The 12,452-nt window shown below is 45.9% G+C and overlaps 1 protein-coding gene across 4 annotated transcripts in view; it reads right to left on the bottom strand.

The window, feature by feature from the left end:
* adgrd1 (adhesion G protein-coupled receptor D1) overlaps positions 1-12,452 on the bottom strand; it is a 172,677-nt gene that overhangs the window by 110,187 nt on the left and 50,038 nt on the right. For all 4 annotated transcript variants that reach the window (XM_072240785.1, XM_072240786.1, XM_072240787.1 and 1 more), the window contains one exon: positions 11,310-11,385. In XM_072240785.1, coding sequence (XP_072096886.1) covers positions 11,310-11,385 — 76 coding nt within the window. The remainder of the gene's footprint in view (positions 1-11,309; positions 11,386-12,452) is intronic.

Raw genomic sequence — 12,452 nt, 5'->3', positions numbered from 1 at the left:
TCCAAGACCTCCGAGCTTACAAATATCCCATCCTATGCGGATGCCTCACGGCATGGTGCAGAATCTGCTCTGCACGTGGCTGGAAGAAACTGCGGAGAGTTGTGGACGAGCTCAGCACATCCCAGAAACCAGCCTCCCCTCCACAGACTCGGTTTACACCCCCTGTCTATCCCAATTATTCTCTCTTCTCCCCTCTCCCTTCAGGCAGAAGGTGAAAGCACGTACCAGCAGGCTCAACGGCATCTTCTAGCCCACTGTTCTAGGACTATTGAATGGTTCGTGAGTACAAGATGCACTCTTGACTTGACCATCTAGATCGTTATGGTCCTGCACATTATCATTTACCTGTGTTTCAGGAACAGCTTCTTCCCCACCACCATCAGATCTCTGAACCGTCAATGAACCCATAAACACTACATCTTTTCCTCCCATTTTGCACAACTTACTGATTTTTTATACATATATTTCTGACTCTTTTCGAAGGAAAATCCTACAAAAGATAGGGGATACGGCCCAGTACATCATGGGTAAAGCCCTCCCCACTACTGGGCACTTCTACATGAAGTGCTGTCGTAGGAAAGCAGCATCCATCATCAGAGATCCCCATCACCCAGGCCATGCTCTCTTCTCACTGCTGCCATCAGGAGGAAGGTCCAGGACTCGCACCACCATGTTCAGGAACACTCATTACCCTTCAATCATCAGGCTCTCAAACAAAGGAGATAACTACACTGACTTGTCCCATCATTGTAACGTTCCCACAACCAATGACCTCACTTTCAAGGACTCTTCATCTCATGTTCTCGTTATTTATTGCTATTTATTTATATTTGCATTTGAACAGTTTGTTGTCTTCTGCACGCTGGTTGATCTTTCATTGATCCTGTTATAGATATTATTCCACGTGTAAGGGGTTTCTTCTTTTATGTTATTGCTAAGGCTAATAAAAATGGCTTCTTTGTTATGTTATAATAAAAATGGCTTCTGTGTGATGTTAACTGCTGAGGCAGTGGTTCTCTCTAGCAGCTTGTTTGGGTTATATTACTGATAACAAGAATTGCATTCATTTGCTAACCAATAGGGATAGATGTTATTCTTTCTTGTGTGTCTGTAAGCTATTGTTTTCGCTGGCTTTGGGCAGAAGGCGCAATGGGGACAGAGAGAGGAGATGCGATGCTGTAAGCTGGGTGGCGGAACTGACCCCGAGCGGGGGTCCAAGGCCCAGGGTCTTTGGCAAGGAGAGGAGACGAGGATAGACTCGTGTGGAGCGTTTGGTTGATCGCCGAGGGTGGTCCCATTCGAGGGTCGGCAGAGATCGGAGGATATCGACTGGAGGAAGGGGGACCTGGTTCTGTAAGAGTTCCACGATGTGTGCATGAACTGGTTAATAATAATGGTGCCTCTTTCTTTTTTTTAAAACAGTTAAACAGTTCTTTTAAAGTAGCTGGTGAATGGGAAATTACGGAGAATAATATGTGTGTTGCTTGAATTTCCAGCATCTGCAGAATTCCTGTTGTTTGCAGTTCTTATTTTGTTCCTTTACTATCTACATCGTCAAAGTAAGAGTTATAAAGTGTAATCATTTAATTGCATATGGTGTATTGTCTGTTATTTGGCGTGGTGGGGTACATCACACAGCATCCACACAAACTTGATTACCCAGTTTGGCAGGGCTGAAGGCTGCTCCCCCTAGACCAGTGGTCCCCAACCTCCGGGCCGCGGACCGATACATTGCCGCGAAGAATGCAGTGGTGCAGCGATAGCCGGGACGCACCCAGCACATCTTTATGAAATAAACAAGCTAATTAATTAGGTGCTGCCTGGCACATAAATGTCAGCCCAGATCAGAGGCGATTGCCGATTTCATAAAGATGTGCTGGGTGCGTCCCGGCTACCGCTGCACCACTGCATGCTTCGCGGCAATGTATCGGTCCGCGGCCCGGAGGACCACTGCCCTAGACGAAAGCGAGCTGAGTTAGCCTGAGGTTTACTGGGGGCTACACACAGATTTGCTGAGAATGCCCACAAGTAAATGAATCTCAGGGTTGTATATGGTGAGATATATGTGCTTTGATAATAAAATTTACTTTGAACTTTGAATGTAATTTATAGGTTTTTAAATTATTATTTATTGCAATGTACCGTTGCTGCTAAACAACAAATTTCACAATATACACGAGTAATATTAAACCTTAACTATCAGGCTCTCGAACCAAGGGGATAACTTCACTCAGCTTCACTTGCTCAATCATTGAAATGTTGCCACAACCTGAGGACTCAATTTCAAGGACTTCTCATCTCATGTTCTCAATATTTATTTTTTTTTTTCCTTTTTGTATTTGTAAAGTTTGTTGTCTTTTGCACTCTGGTTGAACTCCCAAGTTGGGCAGTCTTTCATTGATTCTGTTATGGTTATTATTCTGTAGATTTATAGAGTATGCCTACAAGAAAATGAATCTCAGGCTTGTATAGGGTGACATAGATGTACCTTGAACTTAATTCCACACTACACTTTCTCTGTAACACCTTATTCTGCATTTCTAATACACAAAGTGCTTGAGGAACTCAGCAAATCAGGCAGCATCTATGGAGGGAAACATTTTGAAGGGTCTCGGCCCAAAACATCAACTGTTTATTGCTTTCCATAGATGCTAAGCTGCTGAGTTCCTCCAGCATTTTGTGTGTGCTGCTTTGGATGTCCAGCATCTGCAGAGTCTCTTGTGTCTATTATTCTGCATTCCGTTATTGTTTTACCCTGTTCTAGCTCAATGCACTGTGTTATGATCTGATCTGTATGAGCAGTATGTAAGACAACCTCCTCACTCCTCTCGGAACCTGTGACAATAACACTGGACAACAAGGAGTTTGCTTCCTGAATACTTCCGGGTGTATCTCATGGACTAGGTATGTCAACTCGTGGAGTAGTGCCACAGCAGCTTCCTGGCATTCAATGTCAGTACGACGAAAGAGCTGATTGTGGACTTCAGGAAGGGTAAGATGAAGGAACGCGTACCAGTTCTTATAGAGGGATCAGACATGGTGAGAGTGAGCAGTTTCAAGTTCCTGAGGATCTAACCTGGTCCCAATATATCGATGTAGTTATCAAGAAGGCAAGACAGCGACTATACTTTATTAAGAGTTTGAAGAGATTTAAAATGTCAACAAATACACTCAAAAACTTCTATAGCTGTAGTGAAGAGAGCATTCTGACAGGCTGCATCACTGTCTGGTATGGAGGGGCTACTGCACAGAACCGAAAGAAACTGCAGAGGGTTGTAAATCTAGTCGGCTCCATCATGGGTACTAGCCCACAAAGTACTCAGGATATCTTTAGGAAGCAGTATCTCAGAAAGGCAGCGTCCATTATTAAAGACCCCCAGCGCCCAGGGCATGCCCTTTTCTCACTGTTACCATCAGGTAGGAGGTACAGAAGCCTGAAGGCACACACTCAGTGATTCAGGAACAGCTTCTTCCCCTCTGCCATCCAATTCCTAAATGGACATTGAACCCTTTTTTTACTATACAGTATTTCTGGTTTTGCACATTTTTAAATCTATTCAATACATGTAATTGATTTACTTGTTTCTTTTCTCTGCTAGATTATGTATTGCATTGAACTGCTGCTGCTAAACTAACAAACACGTCACATCCTGTGATAATAAACCTGATTCTGATTTTGATTCTAATCATGAAAATCACCATGAAGTTCTCCTATCGCACACCATTTTTGCCTATATTTGTTATTATAATTTATAATCCAAGTCAGAATAACAGACGCCAAGATTAAGGAAGGCATTTTTGTTGGTCTGCAAGTCAAACAGGTCATCACTGACAAGCAATTCGAAGAACTTCTAGTGGGACTGGAAAAAATAGCATGGAAGGAATTCAAGGATGTTATTGAAAATTTTCTTGGCAACTACAGAGCACCAAACTGCGTGCAGCTGGTTGACAACATGCTTCAAGCACACAAAACCATGAAGTGCAACATGTCACTAAAGATTCATTTTCTGCTTTCCCATTTAGACTTCTTCCCTGCAAATCTTGGCACTGTCAGTGACGAGCACGGTGAAAGATTTCACCAGGATATTGCAGCCATGGAGAAACGGTATCAGGGCAACTGGAATCCAACAATACTGGCTGATTATTGTTGGACACTTAAGTGAGAAACCTTGGACACTGGGTACGAATGAAAATCATCAAGAAAGCATTTTTAGCTTAGTTGAACTATCACAAAGCATCAGCACAGTAATGCAATTAAATGCATTATAGTCAATAAGGTTAATTTCTTGTTTCTCCAAATTCCTACATGATTTAAGTAGTCTGAAATAATATTTGTGTTCAGCTTCGAGCGGTCTATCATAACCACAAAAAAAATTCTGAAGAAGCAATACTTTCGAAAAAAAAATGTTATCCAGTATAATAAACCAATTCCAAAAATCCACTGCCGCCAGCTGACTTGCCTAGCTCAGCAGTTTCTAACACTGTCTTGCCAATCTCCTGGTGGGGTACAGAGAGCCGCCTTCTGCCTCTCTCTCACACCACACTGACACACCTTGTTTGTCTGCTGCTGGCTGACATCGCCTAGGCAGCTCGTCGTGTAGGTTCCTATTAAACCTTGACCGGTAACTATCACTAAATATTATAATTCAGTCATTCAACCTGTGCCAGTTGCCCAGTGACTCCTAGCTCAAAGTCTGAGGCAGAGTTTATGAGGTAGTGTTGATTAAACACCTCTCAAAATTGCCCCAAGAGTGGTTAGGCCTCACTTGGAGTATTGTGAGCAGTTTTGGGCCCTTTATTTAAGAAACGATGTGCTGACGTTGGAGAGGGTTCAAAGGAGGTTCACGAGAATGATTTCTGGCTTGGAAGGCTTGTCATGGGAGGAGTTTGATGGCCCTGGGCCTGTACTCGCTGGAATTCAGAAGAATGAGGGGGGGGGATCTCATTGAAACTTACCAAATGTTGTAAGGCCTCAATAGAGTGGATATGGAGAGGTTGTTTCTGATAGTAGGGGAATCTAGAATCAGAGGACATAGCGTCAGAATAAAGAGATGTCCATTTAGAATGGAGATGCAGAGGAATTTCTTCACCAGAGAGCGGTGAATCTGTGAAATTTGTTGCCACAGGCAGCCGTGGAGGCCAAGTCACTGGGTATATTGAAGGCAGAAGTTGATAGGTTTCTGATTGTTCAGGGCATGAAGGGGTACGGACAGTAGGCAGGAGATTGGGGCTGAGAGGGAACTGGATCAGCCTTGGTGGAATGGCGGAGCAGGCTAGATGGCCGAATGGCCTGATTCTGTTCCTATATCATACATTCTGAAGACCACAAAAGAGAGGTGTTCTCAGTGCTCAAAGTAAGTTTAGTATCCAAGTACACGGATGTCATCATGTACATCTCTGAGATTCACTTTCCCACAGGTATTCATGGTCAAAATAAACACAGTGAGAGACCACATCCAGCAGGATGGACAAACAAGCAATGTGCAAAAGATAACTAACTGTGCAAATGCAAGACAGAAAGCTCGGGTGCACAGGGCTGTGCACAGGACTGTATTTGTCAATGTGGAGTGGAGAGCGAGTTTGTAGATCTGGTGGGAGCAAAGAATGTTCGAAATGGTGAGGGTGGGGTGCAGCGGGAGGGGTGTGGGGCAGGTGGCAGAGAAGGAGTGCCAGGGGTGGGTGTGGCACGGACGCAGACTCACCCAGTCCTGAGGCACCAGGCAACGTCATTTGATTCCCAACAAATGGTTTATGGATCATGACAGAATGTCTCTCTGGTGCTTCCCACTCACTCACCTCTCCCTTCCCCTTTTCCCAACCATGATTCCCCTCTCCCTGTCCCCTTCCCACTCTCAGTCCAAAGTAGAGACCCATATCAGAATCAGGTTTATCTTCACTCACAGATGTCATAAAATTTCCAGTTTAAGATGGTGCTGGTGAACCTCAGCGGCTTCTACCTGGTGGCTAACGAAACAAGGATAATAACTAAATACTTTGTTAATCACACTTTTTTCTGTCAAACGATCATAACAAGTTATAGCCTGTAACTTCCCTTTGAACTTCGATGTGGCAGAATCGAATCAAGGCGAGGCCGCAGGCCCATTGCCAAGAGCGTGGAACAGCGTGAAAAATCAGGCGTAGGCTGAATCGAAGCCTCGTGTTCCAGGTCCCAGAGTGTATCAACGTGACTGAACGTGATTTTTGGATTTACAGGCCAAATCTAGACAGCAAAGTCCAGCATATTCAAGCGGCAGAACCCATTGTTCAGACGGAAGTTTAAGCGCCAGGGCCAGATTGAAAAGGTCAGGGTGCTGGGGCCTGAGGTGAGGTATGGGCCAGTTCAGACGGCTGCCTCATGGCGTCTTCTTGGCTCTGCCTTGAACTAGGAGACTCTCTTCACGGACTTCAGCTCAGAAACACTATTTGCTTGTGGTTACTGGTTGCACGATTTTTTTCCTTTGCACATTGCACGTTATTTTATTTTTTTATTTTTTATGGGTTCTTTTTTATGAGCACAATGTTTTTTTATTCTCTGTACACTCGGTGTTAGACAGTGTTTTATAAATATAATATGGGGTTTTTTGGGCGTCTTTGTGGCTGCCTGTAAGGAGATGAATCTCAAGGTGAATAATATATATATATATACTTCGATGATAAATGTACTTTGAACATTGAAATTTGTTTTTTTTTGCTGCAGCAGTACAATGCAACACATAAAATTACCACAGTACTGTGCAAAAGTGTTAGGCACCATAGCGATATATATCACATTAAAACATAGAGTGAAATGTGTCATTGCGTTAACAGAAAACACTGTCTGACAATGTAACCATATAACCATATACAATTACAGCACGGAAACAGGCCATCTCGGCCCTTCTAGTCCGTGCCGAACTCTTACTCTCACCTAGTCCCACTGACCTGCACTCAGCACATAACCCTCCATTCCTTTCCTGTCCATATATCTATCCAATTTAACTTTAAACGATAACATCGTACCTGTCTCAACCACTTCTGCTGGAAGCTCATTCCACACAACCACCACTCTCTGAGTAAAGAAGTTCCCCCTCATGTTACCCCTAAACTTTTGCCCTTTAACTCTCAACTCATGTCCTCTTGTTTGAATCTCCCCCACTCTCTGTGGAAAAAGTCTATCCACGTCAACTCTATCTATCCCCCTCATAATTTTAAACACCTCTATCAAGTCCCCCCTCAACCTTCTACATTCCAGAGAATAAAGACCCAACTTGTTCAACCTTTCTCTGTAACTCAGGTGATGAAACCCAGGTAACATTCTAGTAAACCTTCTCTGTATTCTCTCTATTTTGTTGACATCTTTCCTATAATTCGGTGACCAAAACTGTACACAGTAGTCCAAATTTGGCCTCACCAATGTCTTGTACAATTTCAACGTTACATCCCAACATTACAATGTGCATAATTGCAGCCCATAATTTTCACCACTCTTTAGGTCCCAACACAACATGCCTTACCCGCGTGCCTTGGGACTGTGTGAGGAAACTGGAGCATACTCCCCCCACCCACTCACACAGCGCTCCCACCTCACCCCCTGGAGCACCCTGACGAAACATACGAGGTCGCAGGGAGAAGGTACAAACCCCTTACAGACACGGGCTGGAATTGAACACTGATGGCCGATGGCCGGCACGGTAAAGCATTACTACCAAGGCAGAGAAGGTAGGCTGCTGTGGTGAAGGATGGCCGTAGGAGGGAAGGTAGAGTTTGAAAGGACGAGGGAAAATGTTATCCTGCAGGGATTGACAAGGTACGTGCTGTCTCCATTGGATATGGAGTGTACAACTGGGAATCACAGACTCAGTCTTTCTGGACTGAGAAAAGGTGATCAGATTAGTTTATGGAGGAATGAAATCAGTGCTACGTTATCATATCATCCTCCCTGTTATCTCCCAAGCTTACCAGTGTCACTGTGGACTTTGGGTAATTCCCTGCTGGCACTGAACTTCAAACGTGTTTATTCTACTGACTTGCCCCTCCTGGAAGGTGAGTGTGAATGATGAATGTAATCCAGACCACCAGGTTCAGGAAAAGTTATTACCCTTCAACCATCAGGTCCTCGAACAAAGAGGATACCTTCACACAACTTCACTTGCCCCATCATTGAAATTTCCCACAACCTATAAACCTTCAAGGACTCTTTATCGCATGTTCTTGATATTTATTGCTTATCTATTTATCATAATTATTACAGTGCTGTGCAAAGGTCTTAGGCACATATATATAGCTAGATTGCTTAGGGTTTTGCGAAGTACTGTAGTAATCTCTATCATGGTTGATTTACTTTTCATTTCCACCCTATTCTCCTGCCTCCTCCCTGTAACCTTTGATATTTTGACTAATCAGGAACCTATCAACCTCCACTTTAAATACGCCCAATGACCTAGCCTCCACGGCCACTTATGGTAATACATTCCACAGATTCATCACCATCTAGCTGAAGAAATTCCTCCTCACCTCTGTTCTAAAGGGACGTCCTTTTATTCTGTGGTTGTGCCCTCTGCTGCTTGACTCCCCCATTATAGGAAACATCCTCTCCACAACCACGAATGAAATTCCTCCTCAGCTCTGTTCAAAATGGCCGCCCTTCTATTCTGAGGCTGTGCCCTATGGTCCTAAACTTCTCCACTGTAACTATAGGAAACATCTTCTTCACATCCACTCTGTCTGGGCCAATCTTCTTGCCCTCTCATCCTACTCACTCCTCATCCTTTGCAGTCACTTTGCTCCTTTCCCGCCCAGCTCACTGACCAGAGTCATACCCCACAGAAACAGGCCCTTCAGCCCAAATAGTCAATACGGACCAAGATGTCCAATTTACCAGCGTTGAGCACGTAACCTTCTATGCCTTTCCTGTCCATCTACCTGCCCAGATGTGTTGGCTGCACCCAACCTTTCCACAGCCCACTCCCTGACCACAGCCACCGTTCCCAAGCCTCGCCCAGCATGACGGAGAATGCAATGAGGCCTCGCGAGCAGGTCCCAAGACACCAGATCGCCATGGCAAATTTTGGCAGCTCTCCAGCTGCTAAAGGCCTTTGAACTATTTTTAAATGTCTGTCTGCAAAGACATTTAGACAACGCTTAAATGGCTTTAAGTCATTTTTAAAACCAGAAATGGCTTAACACACATTGTAATATCACTAACACATGACAATATTAAAGCAAAACTAATGAAAGGAGCTCTGATGTGCATCTTTTCCTCCGGCTGGCATTAACCCCCTCCCTCCCTCCACAGGCAGAGGCAGGGGAGCACCCGGGTCCTCACCCCAGCATGTTAGCTGAGTCCTCCCTGCCCCTGGGTCAAGCAGGTGTGGAGAACCAGAGCCTGGGATTGTCATATGGTTACAACGCAACGCAACCAAGTAACGTCAAGAGTGGTAATCTACGAGCAGGAACCCCATCCCTCCCCAATGCATTTACTCTTGGAGGAGGCTGGAGAGAGCTGAACTTTGCACATCTATACTCACGTCATTCTCCAGATGCTCAGGAGAGAGCTTCCTGACAAGCTGCGTCACTGCGCCGTACGGAAACTGCGCAGCGACAGACAGGACGGCTCTACAACAGGTCGTCAAAACTGCCCAACGACCGCCGGCACCAGCCTACCCACCGTCACGGACATAGGTAGAGAATGGAGCCGGAAAAGGACCAGTGACATGGTGAAGGATCCCACCCACCCTGCTCACAGACTGTTTGACCCACTCCCATCAGGGAGGAGGCTACATTCCATCCACACCAGGACCACCAGACTCAAAAACAGTTACTTTCCCCAAACAGTAAGGGTGATCAACACCTCCACCCACTAACCCACCCCTCAACACCCCCAACCACCACCACTTTATCATTTCCTGTCAGAGTCACTTTTATATACTGGCACTCCTGCATGCCTCTCTCTCTCTCCCTCTTTTGTCCATTATGCCCCTGGCATTTAGGCTAACAATGAAGGTCCTCCATCTCTGGCGGTGTTCAGGGCTTCCTTCGTCATGTCAGTAGCTTCCTCTCGGTTTTCACTACTGTCAGTCACGCAAGTCCCGGGTGGAGACTCAGGAATACTATCGCACTCAGATGTAGAAGGATTCTTCATTGGCGTTTCTGTAACAATTTTGTTTGACCAATCCGTGTTGTTAGCCCTAAGTTGAACCCCCAAACCTGGAGGACCGGTGGACCACTCTCAGTCTGACCTCTACCCTTTGACCTGTTTGGCATGGGTGACCCTACCAAGAGACAAAGCATAAAGCCCTGACTCCAGCCGACATAGCTCTCTGGGTCATTGAGGCACACAAGCCTCCAAACCCTACGACAAGGCTGTGGTCTTCTTGGAGGTCTCCTGTGTCTAGCGTCACTTTATCGACATACAATCAATGTATATAAGCAAAATGTTTATATTTATTGTATTATTTAATTATTATTACTCTGTTCTGACTGGGTGGCACTCCCTCAGTGTTTTGTGGAGTTCGAACCTGACTCTAAAGGTCCCAGATTGAAAATAAAGTATTAAAGGTCCCAGATTTTTGAAGGCTTTTAGTTAGCAGCCTTGCTGGCCCAACATTTATTATTTTCTGTGATCTGTACAGTTCTTATTAAAACAGTGAACTGTTCAGTCCGTGTCTGTATCTAGCCTTTGCACCATCACTGAACACGTGTCAAGAACTTTACTGCGTGGCATGTCATTGGAGATTTGTCGGCTGATGAGTGCTTTAGGCAGGAGACCATGGAAAACTCCTGGCTCCCCTTGGCATCCCGGGATCCGGGAGTCTCAGATGGACTGAGGAACAGCTCCTCTGACTGGGCAGCCCTCCTCCAGCACGGCTGTGGAGATCGAGCCTGACTCTAAAGGTCTCAGCTTCCAATGGATGCCCTGGAACACACTCAGGACAGAGCACAAAAAGCCCTCAGACAGAACGAGACGGGCCTGGGTGCTGGGTCCTGCCGCTGATGTTGTTTGGCCACAGCATAGAGCCAGATCTGTTGGAAACCACCAAGAGCTCCTGGCTCTGGATCAGGTCTGGTTCAGTCAGAGCTGGAAGGGAAGGCACAGGCTCCCTACAACCACTCAAACACTTCCACATTCAGGTTTTCCAGAAATTTCTGGCCTTGGATCACCACAAATCCCTGCAAGATTGTTATTAAGATCCTTGGCAGTACACGCTGTGAAGCCGGCCCTGAACCCTCAGAGGCTGGTAAGGCACCCCCACTGGAGGAGGGGGAGCCGCAGAACACTGTTCCCTTTCTCAGTTAGGCCGAGGCTCCGGAGAGACCGCAGAGTCACTTACTTGGTCTTTAGAGGATTGATCTGCCTGTAGAATTGGTGCATGCTGTGGTAGAACAAACCCACCATCAAGACTTGTTCTGTGGAACATAGAACAGAGACATTGGTGCAGGTTAATGAGGCTCTCAGAATTGGCAGCACTGACATACAGTACTGCACAAAATACTGTGGTAATTTTATGTATTGCACTGTACTGCCACCAGGAAAAAAACAAATTTTCATGACATATGTGAGTGATGATAAACCTGATTCTGATCTGGGTCTCTATTGTGGACTGAGAGTGGGAAGGGGGCAGAGAGAGGGGAATCATGGTTGGGAAAAGGGGAAGGGAGAGGGGAGGGAGTGGGAAGCACCAGAGAGACATTCTGTAATGATCAATAAACCAGTTGTTTGGAATCAAAGGACCTTGCCTGGTGTCTCAGGGCTGGGTGTGTCTGCACCCATACCACCCCTTCCCCTTGGCACTCCTTCTCTGCCACCTGTCCCACAGCCATCCCTTTGGAGGGTGGGGGGAGTGGGGGGGGAGAGAACAAAATACTGAAGTGGTGTTCATCGGTTTAACTGTCCATTCAGAAATCTGATGGCGGAGGGGAAGAAGCTGTTCCTGAATCGCTGAGTATGTGTCTTCAGGCATCTGTACCTCCTTCCAGATGGTAGCAATGAGGACAAGGCATGACCTGGGTGATGGGGGGTCCTTAACGATGGATGCCTCCTTTTTGAGGCATCACCTTTTGAAGATGTCCTGGATGCCGGGGAGGCCAATGCCCATGATTTTGTCCGACTAAGTTTACAAATCTACCTCAATCCTGTGCAGTAGCTCCCCCAACCCACAATACCCGACAGTGATGCAGCCAGTTAGAATGCTCTCCATGGTACCTCTATAGCAGATCCACCAGCCACCCTCTGTCCTACAGACACAGACAGACAGACAGACACACACACACACACACACACACACACACACACACACATACACGCACACGCACACGTACAGACACAGACAGACAGACCCACACACACAGACACAGACACACACACACACACAGACACACACACACACACACACGTGCACACACACACACACACATACACGCACACGTACAGACACAGACAGACAGACCCACACACACAGACACAGACACACACA

The sequence above is a fragment of the Mobula birostris genome, chromosome 22, assembly GCF_030028105.1.
Source record: "Mobula birostris isolate sMobBir1 chromosome 22, sMobBir1.hap1, whole genome shotgun sequence".
Classification (NCBI taxonomy): domain Eukaryota; kingdom Metazoa; phylum Chordata; class Chondrichthyes; order Myliobatiformes; family Myliobatidae; genus Mobula; species Mobula birostris.
Note: the sequence above shows the minus strand (reverse complement) of the source record. Positions and strands in the feature narration are given on the sequence as shown.